At 41.5% G+C, this 19,488-nt stretch overlaps 1 protein-coding gene across 1 annotated transcript; it reads left to right on the plus strand.

Moving 5' to 3' along the window:
* Positions 1-5,953: 5,953 nt before the first annotated feature.
* Positions 5,954-18,570, plus strand: LOC124264922 (deoxyribonuclease-1-like). Its single transcript, XM_046699703.1, has 8 exons — positions 5,954-6,112; positions 9,982-10,070; positions 11,718-11,801; positions 12,186-12,292; positions 14,652-14,764; positions 15,530-15,687; positions 16,819-16,909; positions 18,508-18,570. Exons 1-8 carry the CDS (start codon positions 5,954-5,956, stop codon positions 18,568-18,570), a joined length of 864 nt encoding a protein of 287 aa, XP_046555659.1.
* Positions 18,571-19,488: the final 918 nt, after the last annotated feature.

Raw genomic sequence — 19,488 nt, forward strand, 5'->3', positions numbered from 1 at the left:
TGCTAAAAGCGGCGTAAAACCTAACACACTCACTAATATATACCGATATTTTCCCACAAAGCACGTGATCTTGACTTGTCTATCATCGCTGACATTTTCTGTTGGCGATTTGGTGCTTTGTTTTGAGTGAGTGAATGAGTCTGGTTTTACCCCACTTTTAGCAATGTTCCAGCAATATCACGGCTTGGGACACCAGAAATGGGCTTCACACATTGTACCCATGTGGGGAATCGAACCCGGGTCTTCGGCGTGGCGAGCGAACGCTGTACTCACTTACTCATATATGCCGATATTTTTCCTGTACGCATGTTTTCTTTCTGATATGTCAGAATTGGCGGTTTTAACAGCTGCTTAATTGATTATCCGCAGTATTACTAGGAATGTTGACATTGTTTGGGTGTTCTGGGTTCACACATTGAGATGAGAGGCACTTTTCATCACTCTGTCCATCATCCGACACGTACTACTGTTTTATCACCTGTTGGCGACCATGCTACATGTCCAGTGACAGAAAAATTGCTATACGTCTTTGCTGGACAATTGCTGGTGACGGATACCAGCGGTGGAGCAGGATGTATACTCACTCATATATAAACCCCTCTTCTCGTCCCTATTTCATAAACATTTCAGAATACATGCTTATGATAAACACTCGTCAAATAAAGAAACGCATAGGCCAAAAATAAGGAAATGTATTAAACGTATTTAAGTGTACATAAGTCGATTATGCTTGAACAATTGAAGGAAATTCGACACCCGGATGAACATATGTATTGTTGTCATTGTCAGCATTATAATCAGTTCACTCACTGCACATGTGTGGACACAAGGGGCGTTCAGGTCAGTACCTGGTGACACCACCTCTTGCAGCCGTCAGTGCTCGACACCGCCTTGGAAGGGATTGCACAAGTCGTTGGATTTATGCTTGGGGAATTCTTCGCCATATTCCTCCTGCAAGGCGTTGGCAAGTTCTACAAGTGTCTGAGGACGATGTTGACATTTACGGACGCGTCGATCAAGTTTGTGCCATGGATGCTCGATCGGGTCCAGATCAGGGGATTTGGAATGCCAGGGAAGGACACTAACGTTTGCATTGGCGACATAGGCTCCTGTTACACGAGCTGTTTGGGGTCGAGCGTTGTGTTGAAACAGTGGGAGGAGGTGAGGTGGCAGGATTTGGTCGATGTAGCGATTAGCTGTAAGATTGCCTTGAACCACCACTAGTTCTGATTTATCCGTGTAGGATAAGGTCCCCCACACCATGGCGCTTTCTCCACCAAATATGGCCACCCATCGAACGCAGCTCGGCGTAAAACGTTCGTGTTGACGTCGATAGACATGTTGTCTCCCATCCCGTCATTTCAGGAGGAAACGCGATTCATCGCTGCACCAAACGCGTTCCAAGCGTTTGCCAGGTTACATGCCTGTACCTTGTTGCACTATTGGACACGCCGTTTATAGGTGTAGTAGTGTCGGGACAGGTCCAACATTTGGTCGATATGCTCGAATTCCCACTTAACCCAGACGATTTCTGATGTTTTGGTCGGGAATTCTTCGAAGACCAGGCAATATGTCCCGCAGTGCCCTTTGCTGTAGCAAATCGGTGACGTAGGTGAAAAACCCAGATGTATCGGTCCTGAGCAGGACTGGTCATTCTTGGTCTCCCCTTCTGGGACGATCTTGGGTCGAATTGAAACGGGTATATCGATGCCATAATCGAGATATGTTGCTGTGGTGGACGCCGAAGTGTCTTGCAACGGCAGACTGAGACTACCCTGCTTCCAAACGTCCAGTGGCGATATTTCGGTCAGTACCATTCAATCTTGGCATTTGTTTTTATCTTCGTTTACACAGACAATCTAGTGATCAACATCATGAGCATCGATCTGTGCAGTTGGGATACGATGACATGTGTCAACCGAGTCTGACCACCCATTCCTGTTAGTCGCCTCTCACGACATGCGTGAGTGTCTGAAGACCACTTCTAACGTGGATCTTCACGTACTGGCACATGAAGAGGGTATGCACCTCGAATGAGATTAGCAACCAACGCTGTCAGCGATATTTTGACGTGATGCAAAATTTCAAAATTCCGCATTTTTTCGCGTTTTCTTGCATTCTGGCCAGAAATTCTAATTTCATTACACACGTTGTTGGTCATGATTCGGATTCAAGGCAATACACTGACCCGTCCTTCCTCTTTATTCTTTTCCTGTCAAGATTTTCAATTTAAAAAGTTGTCATATGTGATATATTGGATAACACTTTCTTGTAGCAATATTCCAGCAATATCACGGCGGGGGACACCAGAAATGGGCTTCACTCTTTGTACCCATGTGGGGAATAGAACCGTTATGTAATCGTAGCTTTCGGACATGGTAACGGTGCCGACTTGAGTGTGTCCACAAAGTACGTGATATTGCCTTGTCTATCAGTTGTCAGACCTCCAGCCTCAGTGGCGGAGTGGCATCCATAGCTGACATTTTGTGCTGGCGATTTGCTGCTTTACTTTGAGTGAGTGAGTTTGGTTTTACGCCGCTATTAGCAATGTTCCAGCAATATCACGGCGGGGGCACACCAGAATTGGGCTTCACACATTGTACCCATATGGGGAATCGAACCCGGGTCTTCGGCGAGACGAGCGAACGCTTTGACCACTTGACTACCCCAAACCCACTAATTCATATATGCCGATATTTTTCCTGTACACTTGTTATCTTTCTAATATGTCAGTATTGGCTATTGTAACAGCTGCTTAATTGATTAACCACAAACCAAACCGAGTGACCCTGTAAGTTGCATTAAATGTGAGAACGTGGTATGCCGACTGAAAAATATATGTTGTAAACATCTGCACTTGTAGACTCGTTTAAAAAATAAGATACTTGTTAAATGCAACAGTTGTGTAATTGACTGACAAATGTTATGTAACTTCTCGTATGTGTTACCTGTGTTTATATACAATTGAGGCATTGTATCATACCAATGCAATCGTTCACAGGATCTAACTTTCAGTGGATATTTCGTATGATTATGTAAATGATTGTATCGCTTTTGTTTAAATGCTTTGAAAAATATTCCTCTCATTTTTTCCTTACAAACGACTGAGGAAATCGCCCATTGAACATTCAGGATGATCTGAAGACTTTGTTAATAGTGTGAAACATTACCAAGAAGCTGTTAACATGCAATGGGTACATTTAAAAAATAGCTTCACTTTCCTCGAGAAGAGATTTGAGCCTGGGAGACAGAATGTGCATTTTATCAGAAACCAAAGGCTCAACCTGGATCTTAGATCATGGCACCCCTTCCAAAAGTGAGAGTACAAGTCAAGATCCGACCGGTGACAACGGTATGTCCTCTGGGGTGGAACTCGGAGAATCACTTGACAGACCAGTCCGCAGATCAGTGATGTGGAGGATCAGACGAGGCAATGTTCATCTTGCAAGGAATGGGAGCAGGCGTGATCACAAGAGGATAGTCGTACAAAGGACAAGGTCAAAAGATCGAATTCGGAGGATCGCTGTCTGCAGGATCGATTTTGGAAAGATTCAAATCAAGATACAGTACATGGCATTTCTGAGGATCGATAGGATGAAGAAGCAGGATGTGTGATGTGATGCCTATTCAAACGTTCATTTTCATATTGTGTAATTCATAATTCATGGAGATATACTGAACTTCTGATAGACAGGAGTCTACCATCGAGTGGGTCGCGAATGGACTGAAGAACTGTTCATGGATTGTCTGAACTGTTCTCGACAACGTAATCTGCTTCGGATTCAACTTTCAGATGGACGTATTTTCAACGAATGTTGCCATGCAGTAGATGCGTTTTGGATACCTGTTCAATGGCGTATATGTACATTTGTTCTTGGACAGTGAAGTGTGCACTCGAACGTATGACTCTTCTCGGATAGAACATGTGCACGTGATTTACTGCATGGTTTTAGGATATACATGTTTCGTGATCTTACCAGGGTTAGTCGAACGAAACTCCTCGTATTGGATGCGCTTTAGATGTTCATCATAGTCGTAATGACATCGTTGTGTGTAAGTGTAGTGAGTGAGTGAGTTTAGTTTTACGCCGCTTTTAGCAATATTCCAGCAATATCACGGCGGAGGACACCAGAAATTGGCTTCACATATTGTACCCATGTGGGCAATCGAACCCGGGTCTTCGGCGTGACCAGCGAACGCATTAACCACTGGGATACCCCACCGTTCAATTGTAATTGTAACTCAGTAGCCGGACTAATATAATTTGGGAGATACCACTCCTTTCGTGTTGTGTCTTGCCTTCAGTTTGTGTGTGTATATGAATAGACAATTATGGATTATTAAAGCTTGGGTTAATATTAGTATTTGTCGTCATTCCACTGCTTAACAGGGCGCTCCCCATCTGCCAACTGCTCAAAGATAACAAGTTGTTGGTGTGTAGAATGCTAACATGTCATCGAGGGATATTGCAAGAGATATTGGTTGTCATCAGCAAAATAATGACGTTAAGCACCGTTAGCGTTCAGGTCGACCACGAGTGAAACCTCACAGGATACTTCATCCGTTCATGTCAAGTGGGGTTCCATATCATCGTTTGTCCAATAGAACGGTCCAAAATAGCAACAAATCGACCGGGTATACAGCCATTTGTCCCAGCAGTCCGTCGTTATTCCCAGAGCATAAAGCAGCACGACTAGCTTGGTGTCAAGCTTGACGTCACTGGAATTTGAAGTCATTTGGAAGTTGATTTGTTTAGTTCATGACGGATCGCGGGGATCGCGTTGACGCCGCAGAAATACTGCATATACACAACGGTATTTCTTGTAGCATCTCACATGATTGTAATCTTGAATGGACAACGGTACATCACTGGCATCCTAGATATGGTTGTTGTACCACAACGGTACATCACTGACATCCTAGATATGGTTGTTGTACCACAACGGTACATCACTGACATCCTAGATATGGTTGTTGCACCACAACGGTACATCACTGGCATCCTAGATATGGTTGTTGTCCCACAACGGTACATCACTGACATCCTAGATATGGTTGTTTTACCACATTTCGATGACCATCTGATCACAAGGCCAGTCTTCGTGGACGACAATGCTAGGACACATCGTCGACGTGCCGTTGATGATTACGTCAAGAGTCGGTAGCAATTCTACTTTGGAGTCTGGAGTCCAAATCTCAATCACTTTGAGCATGTTCGTAACATTAAATATGTTGCAGAATACTCCAGAGAGATCATTCAATGCAAAAGCTTGATGTAATGGAACATGGCCTTCAAGAATGGAACGCAATACCAGAACGTCAAATTCATCGTCTGATACAGGTAATGAGGAGGAGGTTCAGCGATGTTATTGCAGTTAGCGAAGGCCACACCAGGCATTGTGCTCGCTTATTGATATTTATGTCACTCTGTGCCAGAAGCTTGAATATGATCGCACCTGTTAACGTCATACGAACATAGTTATCAACACTTAAGTTTACTGCACAGTTTTGCCATGTTAGCGTGTCTGAATAAACTTTTTCGTTCTTTTTGTGGTTAGATTTGCCATTGTATTATTCTCTGAAGGTTAGTTTATCCAGATAGAAAGTTAAATTGAGGTTGGTATAAGTTCCTTTGCAATGGTTAACGGTAACGCATTGATACTAAGAAAAATATGCGGTGTTGCTATACTTTATTCAATGTGTATATATGTTCCTTTATAAGACGGTCAAAATGGCCTGATCGCTTTGTAAATAGGACCCAGCTAGACAAGTTGCAGAGGTTTATTTATTGGGTCAGCTATACCATTGATTTTTTTTTTCTGTAGCGCCCCCTACCTGCCGCTTATTGATACAGCTGTTGACGTAGGGATGTAGGTCCTATATAAGTAAACAGGTGTGCAGTACTCACAGATGTGTCAGCTGAAGACAGGTGATAATCATTACGGCTATCATGATGTTGGTCACCATCGTTCTGCTACTGGCATGCGCCCCCCTTGTCACCCCTACCCCGGTCTCCACCCAAAACCCCGACCTCAGGGTTGGAGTGTTTAACATCCAGACGTTCGGCAAGACAAAGGCAAGCAAACCTGAAGTCATGGAAACTATCAGAAAGGTAATGATCCGTTTTATTAAATAATGCATCACACAGCAACATTCAAACTATGTGACGAAAGCCTGTAAATAATCGAGTCTGTACCAGACAATCCAGGGGTAAATATGAAGAGCAACTATCGCTACCGTAGGAGTACATTTAAACGTCATCAACCGAGCCACTGAGTCTGACCATTCGGTCCAATAAGTCGTGTCTTAGACAATAGACAATACTTTATTACCTTATGAGAAATTCGTTTTGGATCAAAGAGCGTTGACATAAAAGAGGACACTTAAAGGGACTTTTTCAAACCAGTCTGCAAGGAGTACTGTCAACTAGGTAATGTGTAATGTTCTTTAGCACCGCACATAGCAATGTTACAGGTGAATATTCCAATTGTGGGGAACATCGTCTTGGGTACTGAACTGTATGTTGCTGATATTCACAATTTTGGCTGGGATTTGGCTACATTGAGCGATTAGTGTCAATTGTTTCATGCCGAAGAACGTTCAGAAGCCTTAAATATACTCAACATAATTAAAAACGTGACAGTCATAAAATTGGTAACAATTGTGAGGGTTTAATTCCGTTCAGTTTGTTGTTGTGCCATACACACTGTAATGACATGTAGGCTGTTTAAAAATGTCTTGTGACACCCATGAAATATCTAAGCACCATAAACCGTAAAAAATGCAGCATATGTTATATTTGGGGTTACAATTTCTTAGTAAAGTACAGATTCTAGTACCATTTTATGGAAGCCGCGGTGGATGACTTTGTGTGCTGGCGATTAAGGTTCGAATCCCAACAAAAGTACCAGAATATGTACTTTACTTTACCGGGGCGGTGGGAGATCCGTGTGCATCATACGGACGGGGCGGTGGGGTAGCCTCGTGGTTAAAGCGTTGGTTCATCACGCCGAAGACCCGGGTTCGAATTCCCAGATGGGTACATTGTGTAAAGCCCATTTCTGGTATCCCCCGCCGTGATGTTGCTGGAATATTGCTAAAAGGGGCGTAAAACCAAACTCAGTCAGTCAGTCATACGGACACCGTTGCCGATCGCCCAATGCCACACCAAGATTATGTTCAAACCAGATAACGTAACCGTTTTGTTACGGCAGACAGCAGCACAGACCATGTGGACGGCAGGTGTCAGAACTAGACGACCATACTCAGGACCTATCCTGACGCACTCATCTTGGTCAACGTTTACGATGGGTCCGCAGACATGCAACATTCACGGCATTCTCTTCCCACAGAGGTTACTTGTCATATCTTCCTACGAACCTCTGTTCTAATACGGCCATATTTCCCGGTTCTCGTAAAATCCCCTAGCGGCAAAAGATCGCAACACGAATTATCTCCCTTCTTTCTATCCAATGAGAACACGTGTTACATCGACTTAGATTCAACTTGACTAACACAAGCAAATGTGGGGCCACAAATATCCCCCATCTGCCGGGGACTTGTGTTGATGTTACACACAAGACGTTTAATGGCTAGCTTGTCCGTTGTCAACGAGGGCGATGGAGACGCCACTGATCCGCCATAACATGACTGAGTTCTGTCTAGAAGAAACGTTTGCGCATCGCGCAGGGGAAGAAGTTTAGTTTTTTCGAAGCATACGGAAATTACCGAGGCCTTGCGAATGATCACTTTTGAAACAACGTCGCTGATTGCACAACTAAATCTGATTGCCTCCAATCACGAGTCTTGAACGCTCACACCATGAAAGGGCCGTATTAGAACAGAGGTTACGTAGGAAGATATGACAGGAGTAACCTCTGTGGGAAGTGAATGCATTCACGGGTGCTCTAGCAAATTATATCGGGGTTTTTTACGCGAGGTATCCTTGCACTGGGAGTAGAAGAGTTGACATTTTCAAACCGTATTTTCAAATAGAGGACAAGTCGGATGTCCAAATCAAGAGACACACGAAAATGTATACAAAGAACTTAGTTAAGCACCCCCTGACATATCTCACGATTGAATGAACCCCGATCTTTACTCATTGGGGCATATCTGAGATTGGTCGTCGATTGGTCGTCGTGTGCAACAAAGGGATCCTCCTGTGCAGAACCTGACCCAACCGGAAGCTGCTTCACACAAGGAACGGTGTAGTCCGAAGATCAGGAGGCTGACACGGGTATGAGGAGGAGTGTGCTGGCTGTCATACAGTCAAATGGAGGTTACGCTTGGTATTGACCTTGAATCGTGTAAGACACACAAAATGACATTTTAAATGTTCATATTCATCAATGATTTCAACATTAAACATTCCAGGGCCATACTTGAACAGACATGGTGTTTGTCTTAAACGAGCCTTTATCATCATGATCAACATGGATTCCAATCATCTTGCCGGTTTTTTTTTAAGCATCATACAAGTCAGAAACGCATGTCTTTCCATTGTGGTCACCACGAGAAGTTGTATGTATGTGATGAGTGAGTGAGTTTAGTTTTACGCCGCACTCAGCAATATTCCAGCTATATGGCGGCGGTCTGTAAATAATCGAGTCTGGACCAGACAATTCAGTGATCAACATCATGAGCATCGACCTACGCAATTGGGAACCGATGACATGTGTCAACCAAGCCAGCGAGCCTGACCACCCGATCCCGTTAGTCGTCTCTTACGACAAGCAGGGGTTACTGAAGACCAGCTCTAACCCGGACCTTCACGTCCTTCATTGCAAAAATATATTGGGTGTTTAATTAAGTTCTTTGTGTACATATGGGCAATGAATGTCACAAACCCCAGTTTAACCCCAACCCTTCTGCCATTCAACATTTCTGCCATTTCAACATGACAACGTTACGTCTCGTACTGCAGTTCTCACATTTTCATGTCATGGACTGGCCTTACCGCTCCCCGGCTTAAGCCCAATCGAACACATTTCATATGAACAGACCAATATTAGCGTAAACCTCTTTCATCATAATACACATAAGACTTCCAGGTGGTATTCAGTTTCACAAGTGTCAAGTTTTTAATTTGGTTGAGTATATTACAGAATCCGGATTTTCGCTACTTAAATCGATTGGTGTTAATTGTTTGATAACGTACTTACACTGACAGAATTAACGTCAACCCGAGGCAAAGTTCATTAGTCTCAAAATTTCAGACAACAGATTCAGTTATATTACAGTCTTCTGTTTTAGTGTCCTTTAAGAACAGAAAAGCTCATGAATCATTCTTTTCCTTTGCTATCAAATATAACAGCAAGGGTACCTTATATCGTTGATTCTTGAGATACATATTCAACGGTATTTCTACGAGCCAATGAAATCAACATTTCAAATGTAATGATCAGTGTGATATCTGTTTACATCATAATTTATGCACACGTGAAGATTCGGGTTACATCTGATCTTCAGCAACCAATATGTTGCAAGAGGCGACTAACGGATCGGGTGGCCAGGCTCGCTGACTTAGTCTAGGCACGTCATCGCATCCCAGTTGCGAACACCAATGCTCATGGTCTTTAGTCACTGGGTCTTCTGCCCTATCCTCGATTATTTACAACGCGCTGTCATACAGCTGGAAAATTGCAACAACCAAATAAAAAACACACACGTTTCGCATATGAGATATGCATGTACTTCTGCAATAACTGTCAACATAGTGCTGTTTAGTATTCATGAATTAAAATAATTAATTGAGGAGGTGAAAACCTTCTAATCTTTATAGAGATCAAGGCTTAACACTACAATAGGACTTTGACAGACTTACTCGGGAAACATGCCCCAGCGACTGGGCCACTGATGATAATTTCAAAGCAAAGCACGGATGGAGCTCGGCTGAGAGAAAATGGAGCTATAAAAATTTAGTAAACTTGAAGTTGATGGGGGAATATATATGTTAGCCCGGCATGTTGTGAATTGCAGATTATCTCCACCTATGACGTCATGCTTGTGCAGGAGATCCGTCAGAAGAGTGGAGAATGTATGGTGCAACTTCTCGACCTGCTCAACACGTGAGTGAAGTAATGAGCGCATAGAGTGCGTTGGGGAGGAGTTGATATATCATCATAGCTTTTGATATTTAAACATACATGTATTTGCGTTTTATGTGATATCTGTATTGAGTGAGTGAGTTTAGTTTTACGCCGTTTTTAGCAATATTCCAGCAATATCACGACGGGTGACACCAGAAATAGGCTTCAGCATTGAGGTTCATGGCCTGCTTATTCAAACACAGTAGATGTTGGTAAGGCCAGTGGCTTATGCGTTCGCTCGTCAAAACGAGCAAGAGACATTTCGGCAGCCATTTTTGAATTTATTGTGAAAAATTTGCGGCCATTCATTCCAAAATGATGGGTTTAGGAACACGTTGAGAGTTTTGGAACCACGTTACACAATCCCGTCGCGACAGTATTTCTCAGATACTGCCTTGCCCATGTTGTAAGAGACTGAGGTCAGGAATGATGTTTCCTGTGCTGAGAATGTTTCACCCACAACTGATGGCTGGACTAGCAGACTCTTAAATCTGCACATGTGGACAGACTCTTGTTTCTAAAGAAGAATTGTAAAGTTGGAAACCAAGATTAAAAATGAACTATTATCTGCCTTCATCACACTATTTGAGTAAAATCAGAGTTAATGGGAAATATTGCCATTTGCCAATTATGTTAACCTATCTTTCAACTTGAGTTACCAAATTATCTGCTGACAGGTTTGTTTGTGAGATTTATTGATACTTTCACAGTGACGAAAGGTTATTGTTTTCTTTAAATCAGTTGAGTCTGTTGACATCTTCATGTTGTTAAAATTAAAACATATCTACCTGTCAACTGTTTCATGTTCAACCTTTACACACAGTAAATGTTTTCTATTGAAACTGAAAGGTGACCAGTCATGAAGAAGTCATCATGATAACTTGACCAATACTGACCTTAAAGTTATAAAGAATAAACAACTTAACACATTTTATGGTTTAAGTAGTTTGATGTAAACGAAGTTGGTAGAAAATGGCAATTTATCTGATTGTTGGATTCTATTTGAAAGTTGAAATATCACAATAGTTGCTTGCAATAGACTATCGACATCGCAATAGTTGCTTGCAATAGACTATCGACATTGCAATAGTTGCTTGCAATAGACTATCGACATCACGATAGTTCCTAAGACCTCAATAGTCACCCCTAACCAATATGTAGGTAAATTGTACGAAACGTATGTTGGTGTTTCTTGGCCAAATCTGCTGGTTCTCTTTCATATCTTATATTCAGGTCATACATATTTCAATTTCTTCCGTGCTGTCATTGAATTTTGTAACCCGAATTTTCTCGTTGCTTCTAGTATTTCTTGGTTATTTCAATTAATGTCTCGAAATTGCGATCATTTTCTCATTGCTTCGATAATTTGCTCGCTACTTCAGTTATCTTCTCGAAATTTCGAGTATTTTCGCGTTACTTCATGTTATGTGTATTTAGAAAACGTGGAATTTCAGAGAAAACCAGCAGCACCGAGAAATGTTACTGAAATATATAATTCATGCCACAAAAATACACTCATGAACCTTTCGTAATTTCCACACTGAAACGGTGGACCAATATTGTTATCTTGAATATTTTTTCTGGCCAGGTAAGAAAAGTTAAACTACTCGGGTTCATTTCTTCCAGCAACAATGCCGAACAGTTCGCATATATCGCCAGCCCCAGACTCGGGCGTACTTCGTACAAAGAGCAGTACGCCTATTACTACAAGTGAGTAAACCGTGAATGACGGAAACGGAACGGAATCTTGGTATTTGTCTGAAGTTTAGGAATCGGTCAACATCTTTAGAATACCCCGCATGTATATGTCTCTCCAAGTATTGAAACAGTATTAATGTAGTATTGTCAGAGATCATTAACGTCAGTTATTACCGTTACGTTTTCTCTAGCTCTGACGACCCTGATAATACTCAGACAGAATTGAGAAGGGCAATTTCAGTTTTAAAGTGGCAAATTATCTCATAACTTTAGCTGAACGATCGAGTACGGTTAAATACACATATATATACAAAAACATCACTTTTGTCCACTGCTCTTTTAAACTAGAGGTTTCAGAGTTTGGATTTGATGACATTGTGTCTGAATGGTCTACAGAACAGACAAGGTGAAGGTCGTGGACACCAGGTTGTATAATGACTCATCGGATGTGTTTGAGAGGGAACCCTACAGTGTTCTGGTGGAAGTCAACACAGTCGGGGGAGGTTAGTACTGGTAGTACTGGCAGGAGGAGAATCTCAAAAGGGGCCTAGAAATAGGATTTCGTAGCCTCCCCAGTACTGATTTTGTTTGACACTATTTTCAGTTAGTATGATGTCTTGGGCTCATGAAAAGGCCTGTAATACTCTCAGATTGTGGTATCAGGTTTTTTTTACAGGCCATTATATGTGGTGGGGGTCTGCGATCATTTTCGTCACATTTGGTTTGCTGAACGACAGTTCCTCAAAGTTAATCATTGATAGTTTGACTACTATCAATCTGATCACTTTCATTTTGACTTCTGTGTACTGCTAAAGGACGTAGAAATTATTTGACATAATTTTGGTTTAAAAAAAAATATCAAAATGGCCGCCATTTTGTTTTGTCGTGTTTTGCCTTCTCAGCACTTAAATTTACACACAAATGAACACCGAATGTTTCCATTTACATCCAAAGTTGATACTTTTGATGTGTTTTGACACTTATTTCTCCTAGAGTGATGGCTTGGGCACAAAAGAAGTCATTTTGTATGGTCATAGCATGGTAATTTAATGTTTTACAGCTTATTCTTTGAGACAGGGGTATTTTTGCAATTCTCCGACTTTTAACAAATAATAATCGAGTCTGGACCAGACAATCCAGGGATCAACAGCATGAACATCAATCTGCGCAATTGGGATACGATGACATGTGTCAACCCAGTCAGCGAGCCTGACAACCAGATCCCGTTAGTCGCCTCTTACGACAAGCATGGGTTATTGAAGATCAATTCTAACCCGTGACATGAAGTAACATATGAAATGAAAGAAAGTGAAAAGGAGGGTTAATTGCAAGCTTATGGATGTATCAAAAGTGATTAAGAGTTATCTGATAGAACAATTTGAATACCTACAACCAAATCTTATACGTAGTTATCGGCCATGAAGCATAGTTTTCAAACACTTTTGGATAATGTTATTTCATCAAATATTTTAGGAGTGTGAAGCTTTGATTGACCCTAATCATTGAAATTTAGCTCTATTCCTATACTGTATTAAACATTAGACATCAAATGAGTTGTTTGGATTTCATATCAGTACAAATTTAGTCCTCCACTAAGTATATGTAGTTTAACTACAATGGCGGCCATTTTGGCGGCCATTTTGAATTCTGGGTAATATGTAAACATTCCTAATAACATGCCGTCACTCTAGAAGTAACGAGAAAACAAAAACAACTTGTTTTAGTAACAAAACTAATGTTAACTGCCATTAAATAAATCACTCACACATTTCCATGAAAAGTCAGAGAATTGCAAAATACCCCTGTCTCAAAGGGTAAGCTGTAAAACATTAAATTACCATGCTATGACCATACAAAATGACTTCTTTTGTGCTCAAGTCATTACTCTAGGAGAAATAAGTGTCAAAACACATAAAAGTATCAACTTTGGATGTAAATGGAAACATTCGGTGTTCATTTGTGTGTAAATTTAAGTGCTGAGAAGGCAAAACATGACAAAACAAAATGGCGGCCATTTTGATATTTTTTCAAACCAAAATTATGTCAAATAATTTCTACGTCCTTTAGCAGTACACAGAAGTCAAAATGAAAGTGATCAGATTGATAGTAGTAAAACTATTAATGATTAACTTTGAGGTGCTGTCGTTCAGCAAACCAAATGTGACAAAAATGATCGCAGACCCCCACCACATATAATGGCCTGTAAAAGAAACCTGATACCACAATCTGAGAGTATTACAGGCCTTTTCATGAGCCCAAGACATCATACTAACTGAAAATAGTGTCAAACAAAATCAGTACTGGGGAGGTTACGATTAGAATTTTTTCAGCTGCCTCCTCCTGGACTACAAAGTGTACTGAGAGATGGACAGACAGAGAAAGAGTATGAGTATTCTGAAAGATGTTTGGGTTTTTTGTTGTGTGTTTGTTCTTTCACGCCGCACTCAGCAATATTCCAGCTACATGGCGGCGGTCTGTGTTTACTCGAGCCTGAACCAGACAATCCAGTGATCAACAGCGTGAGCATCGATCTACGCATTTGGGATACGATGACATGTGTCAACCAAGTCAGAGCCTGACTACCAGACCCTGTTAGTTTCCTCTTATGACAAATATGGGTTGCTGAAGACCAATTCTAACCCAGATGTGATATATGTACAGATAGAGAGAGTGGCACAGGTAAAGATCTAAAGTGTCCTGAGAGAGGTACAAGATAACTCCCTTCGAACAACTCTAATGCAAGAATGACTTTGGGTAAACTTATATAGTCAAAATGGTCCTATTCCACTTAATTGTTAAAGGTTTCTATGAATGTAATGTGTTGCACCTTTAGCACTACCTGATAACGTTATCAACTGACAGGTGTTCTGAGAATGGCTCTGACTGGCGTCCACATCAGACCTGACGATGCCGTCCATGAGTTACAAGCCATGAAAGCTGTCTACATTGACACCAAGGACGCCTTCGGCACAGAGGTAAAGATACCTCTTTGACGTCGTCGGACTAATCAGCCTGTGACGTTACATGTTATAACACACAGAAACACGACATCATTCATATTTCAGTCCCGGAGCAAAATAATTATTAGATGGTCATCTTCTTGTTCACTTAACAGTTACTGTCATTATTCACAGACGTGTTGCTATTCTACCCGTGGTCTATAGTCTGTTGACTATTGAAGTATTGTCATTACTTCATTGTAGTGGTGCCTGTTTTATGTAAACAGTTATATAATGAATGAAAGTGAGATTGACCAACCAGAGAGCAGAACAACATACCCCATATTAGTCGGTATACCGTCAGCAAAAATCCAAGATGGCTGTTACTGATCTAATATGTCCATCTTGGATTTTCTGACACCCACATCACATATTTCTCATGAAACGTGTTGTACCCGCCATCGTTAATCAATGTTTGTTTGTTAATTTTCATTCAGTGCGATGTTCAAGGGCGTTACTTTTATAAAAAACAAACTGAATTCTGTGCCCTTAACAATATAAACTATACTGAATAATGATAATATGCAAAATTTGTATCGCGTACTATATGGTTTAACATAAAGGCACTCTAAGGTGCTGAACGGTGTTCTAGGGTGAGGGTCTATTGCCGAGGGGTATAAGCATTTTTAAATAGATGGGGAAAAAAGATTAAAAAATGGGAATCGTTAACCGAAATATTTACCATGGATAGTAGGAAGAACGAAATATCAACTTGGTTACCGACACTCCTTGCTGTTTCAGAACGTGGTCATCATGGGCGACATGAACGCCGACTGCAGCTACGTCAAAAAATCCGAAATGGCAAGCATTAAACTATTCAACGACACCAAGACCTTTTGGTCCCTGATCAGTGACGTTGTCGACACCACGACTTCTGACACCGACTGCGCCTATGACAGGTGCGTGAACACTTCGGTGTTGGTTTTGCCTGGCTGTTGTTATTGTTACTAGAGAGTGCAGATGGTTCACCTTTCCTGTGTGCTGAGTTGCGTCCCTTGGGCGTGACAGTATCCACTGATCATGGTTTCGAGTCCCGAATACGCCCTTACATATTTAACTGATAAGACAGAAATATTACAGAAATTCAGTGCAAAGCTGCCTGAATTGCAACTCGCCCTGTCATTGTGCGCATTCCATACATCTGTATTGTATATCTTGAATAATAACAATTACGATGAGGAGGAGGAGGGCTGACGTCATACCTACATATATAAAATATATAGAGAGAGATCTCCAGTAAGACATGCGCATTTTCTCTGTGTCCCATGTAAATAAATATGGGACTGAAAGGTTTTGTCATTTGAAACCTCATTGTCTAGGAACAGGGAAGAGGCATGCTTTAACTGATCCAGTTAGGAACCAAAATGCGAATTATGGCACCGGGTGGTCAAGTTGACTGACTTGGTCCATGCATGTCATGTCATTTGCTAGATTCATGCTCCCTAAGTCGGGTATTGAATGGATTATAACTATAATATTTCAAAGTGAGGTGAAATTGGGTTTAACGTCGTGCTTGAGAATATTTCGCTCATATGACGACGTGCATGCGTGTGTATGTGTATGTGCGGCTGCTTGTACTAGCCCAGACTTAAGCTGATTTTATAGTGCTAGCCCACTGAGATACCATACCGCAGTGAAGCATGAATACCCCACTCAGACACATTATACTGACTCCGAGCCGACCAGTCCTTGTTGTACCCATTAATGCCGAGCGCCAGGCGGGGACCAACAAGTACCATATTTTAACGTCTTTTGGTATGACGCGGTCGGGGATCGAACCCGCACCCTTCCTCTCTCCGGGCGGACGCTCTAACCACTACACCACGAAGGCGGTATATATAATATTTCAAATCAACCAATACATATCTTGACAGGTTTCTATTTGTAGCCGGAGTTAAGAAAAAAAAAATTAAAATATTTTAAAACATATTTCACTTTCAAGGCTACAGGTGAAATGAATAATGGTATTATTTTGTCATTGAACGTTAATGGATATTTGACTGACAGTCTGCCTTCATCTTTTCCTCCAGGATCGTCATAGCTGGTCCTGAGTTGGAAAGTCACGTGGTAGCCTATCAAAGGGAGGACTTCGGGGCTGAGTTTGGGCTCACACAAGAACAGGTAGGTTCAACTCACAACTGAGGAGTGAGTGAGTGAGTTTAGTTTTACGCGGCTTTTAGCAATATTCCAGCAATATCACAGCGGGGGACACCAGAAATTGGCTTCACATATTGTACCCATGTGGGCAATCGAACCCGGGTCTTCGGCGTGACCAGCGAACGCATTAACCACTGGGATACCCCACCGTTCAATTGTAACCTATGTGGGGAATCGGTGTGACTAGCGAACGTTTGTTCCATTAGGTTGCCCCACCGCCTTCACAACAGAGGAGGACCAACGAGATGACACAATAATACCCTGCTTGGCAGCATGACATGACATGAGAATGACATAACATGATATATGATATGAAGATTGACACATCACTCTGCATTACAACATGGCATCAGACTATGACACAATAAGACACGTCCTATCAAGATATGATATCTCATAGGAAGTATCATGATGATACCACAAAACAGGTTGATACGACATGACAGAATGACATAGCCTGACTCGGATTTTACGCCTCACTCAGCAATATTCCAGATATATGGCGGCGGTGTGTAAATAGTCGAGTCTTGACCAGACAACAGAGGAATCAACAGCATGAACTTCAATTGCAATCTCCGCAATTGGGATACGATCTCGAAAGAATTGACACAACTCGACACGATGACACAACACAAAAGAATGACTTGACATCGTGTTTAAATCCTTAAATTCTTTGGTCTACAAATCTAGTTTTCTCGTTTTTCTAGTAATGCTTTCACTCCCAAAAGATACAATATCAAAAATACTAACTTGATCACAGTTACATTAGACAGACGCTTAGTCTCTGAAAATATTTAATTTTGAGAATAACAAATAAGTCCTTTTAAATTGAAAATCAGGAGATTCAGATGGGAAATCTTGACTTAATTTAAGGCTTTAGCATAGGGCCCGTAAGTAGGTCACGACACTTTGCGAGAATTTAGTACTTCCGGTGACAAAGAACGTTTTACGGTAATGGCGATAGCACTGTTACAAGGGGCATGTCCTGGCTAGACATACACGACACCCGCTGTCTGACTCAGAAAACTATGACATGCATCAGGCTACAAAAACACTTGGACTATGTTGCATAAATAACAGGTGCATATCTGCCAATAGCTGTGCAGCCAAGCGTAATAGTACACTTGGTCCAGTCTAGTAAAGTCATATTTGGCGGTCGCGCAATTTGGAACCAGAACTGGTTCTTGAATACATACATGTCGCAGGAAATCTATTACCGGAAGTAGCGCCTCGCGAGACTTACGGGTCCTATTGCAGGAAAGGCTGGGCGGAAGGGAAAATAATGTGGCTCAGGGACTGTGGAACAGGCTCCAGTTACGTTTCACCATCAACATTATCAACATTGTTCGGGATTCTGGGTTCAAACCCGAGTTCGTCACTCCGAAAACCCGGGATTGATTCCCCCACATGGGTACAATGTACGTAACTTATTTCTGGTGTCCCCGCCGTGATTTTGCTAAAAGCAGTGTAAAAATTTACTAACTCCATCAGAGTACAGTTACCATGGCAACCTGATCCATTCTGTTTGTACTGAGAATATTGTATTGTATTTTCCTTTTCAGCAAAAGGCTGTCAGTGATCACTTTCCCGTCTGGGTCACCTTTAACCTCGAACCCCGACAGTAAACAGCCCAGCCTTGCTGTAAATGATGGGAACATTTGGAAATACCATTTTGTTTCATTTTGGTGAATAAATCGAACCAAACAATCGGAGAAATATATTTCAAAGTTACTAACCTTCAGACACGGACATCACATATACTGGACAAAATAAGTTAGGGATATTGATATTTTTATGATTGATATTTTATCAGTGTGTCAATGAATAATTAGATTATTATTCATAATTTCAAAATTTACATATATCCCTAACTATTTTTGTCCAGTATATGTAAGGAAGAAGCCAAGCACTATAAAATCCGCGATAGTTTGTCGGCATTTGTGCAAATGACTGGTTTGACAGATTGACTGTAACATATAAAAGTCGTGATATTGCTGGAATATTGCCAAAAGCGACGTAAAACTATATTTCACGTAGTGGTGTGTGGTCCTGTGCATAGAGCTCAGGTCACAAATCAGGTGGGGTAGCCTTGTGGTTAAATCACGCACTCGTCAACCCTAAGACCCGTGTTTGATTACCAACATGGGTGCAATGTGTGAAGCCCATTTATGATGTCCACCACCGTGACATTGCTAGAGTATTGTAAATAAGAGGCGTAAAATGCAACTAACTCATTTACGAATACATGACACGTTTTATTGAAAACAAGTTCTTTTCATTCTTTATACGACGTTTCAGAGCTACTTCCTGCTCCTTCGTCAGATGATAATTGATTAAGCTAGGCGATGTTCACTGGCTTAATGGTAGAACGACGTCTATTGTTAAGAAGTGTTGCAAATGCTCGAATTTGCCTACGCTACTAATAAGGAAATATGTATAATGAGCAATGTAATGGTTATACCCGTATAATGGGGCGGTGGGGTAGCCAAGTTGTCCAAAGAGTTCGCTCGTCACGCCGAAGAACCGGGTTTGATTCCGCACAT

The sequence above is a fragment of the Haliotis rubra genome, unplaced genomic scaffold (assembly GCF_003918875.1).
Source record: "Haliotis rubra isolate DU_JTF1 unplaced genomic scaffold, ASM391887v1 Scf95, whole genome shotgun sequence".
NCBI classification, from domain to species: Eukaryota; Metazoa; Mollusca; class Gastropoda; order Lepetellida; family Haliotidae; genus Haliotis; species Haliotis rubra.

What these genes read in the sequence shown, in the direction of transcription:
- LOC124264922 (XM_046699703.1), top strand. Translation starts at nt 5,954, where the DNA reads ATGTTGGTCACCATCGTTCTGCTACTGGCATGCGCCCCCCTTGTCACC. An exon ending in AGGACGCCTTCGGCACAGAG is followed by an intron (nt 14,765 to 15,529) that starts GTAAAGATACCT and finishes TTGCTGTTTCAG; the next exon opens with AACGTGGTCATCATGGGCGA. An exon ending in ACCGACTGCGCCTATGACAG is followed by an intron (nt 15,688 to 16,818) that starts GTGCGTGAACAC and finishes CTTTTCCTCCAG; the next exon opens with GATCGTCATAGCTGGTCCTG.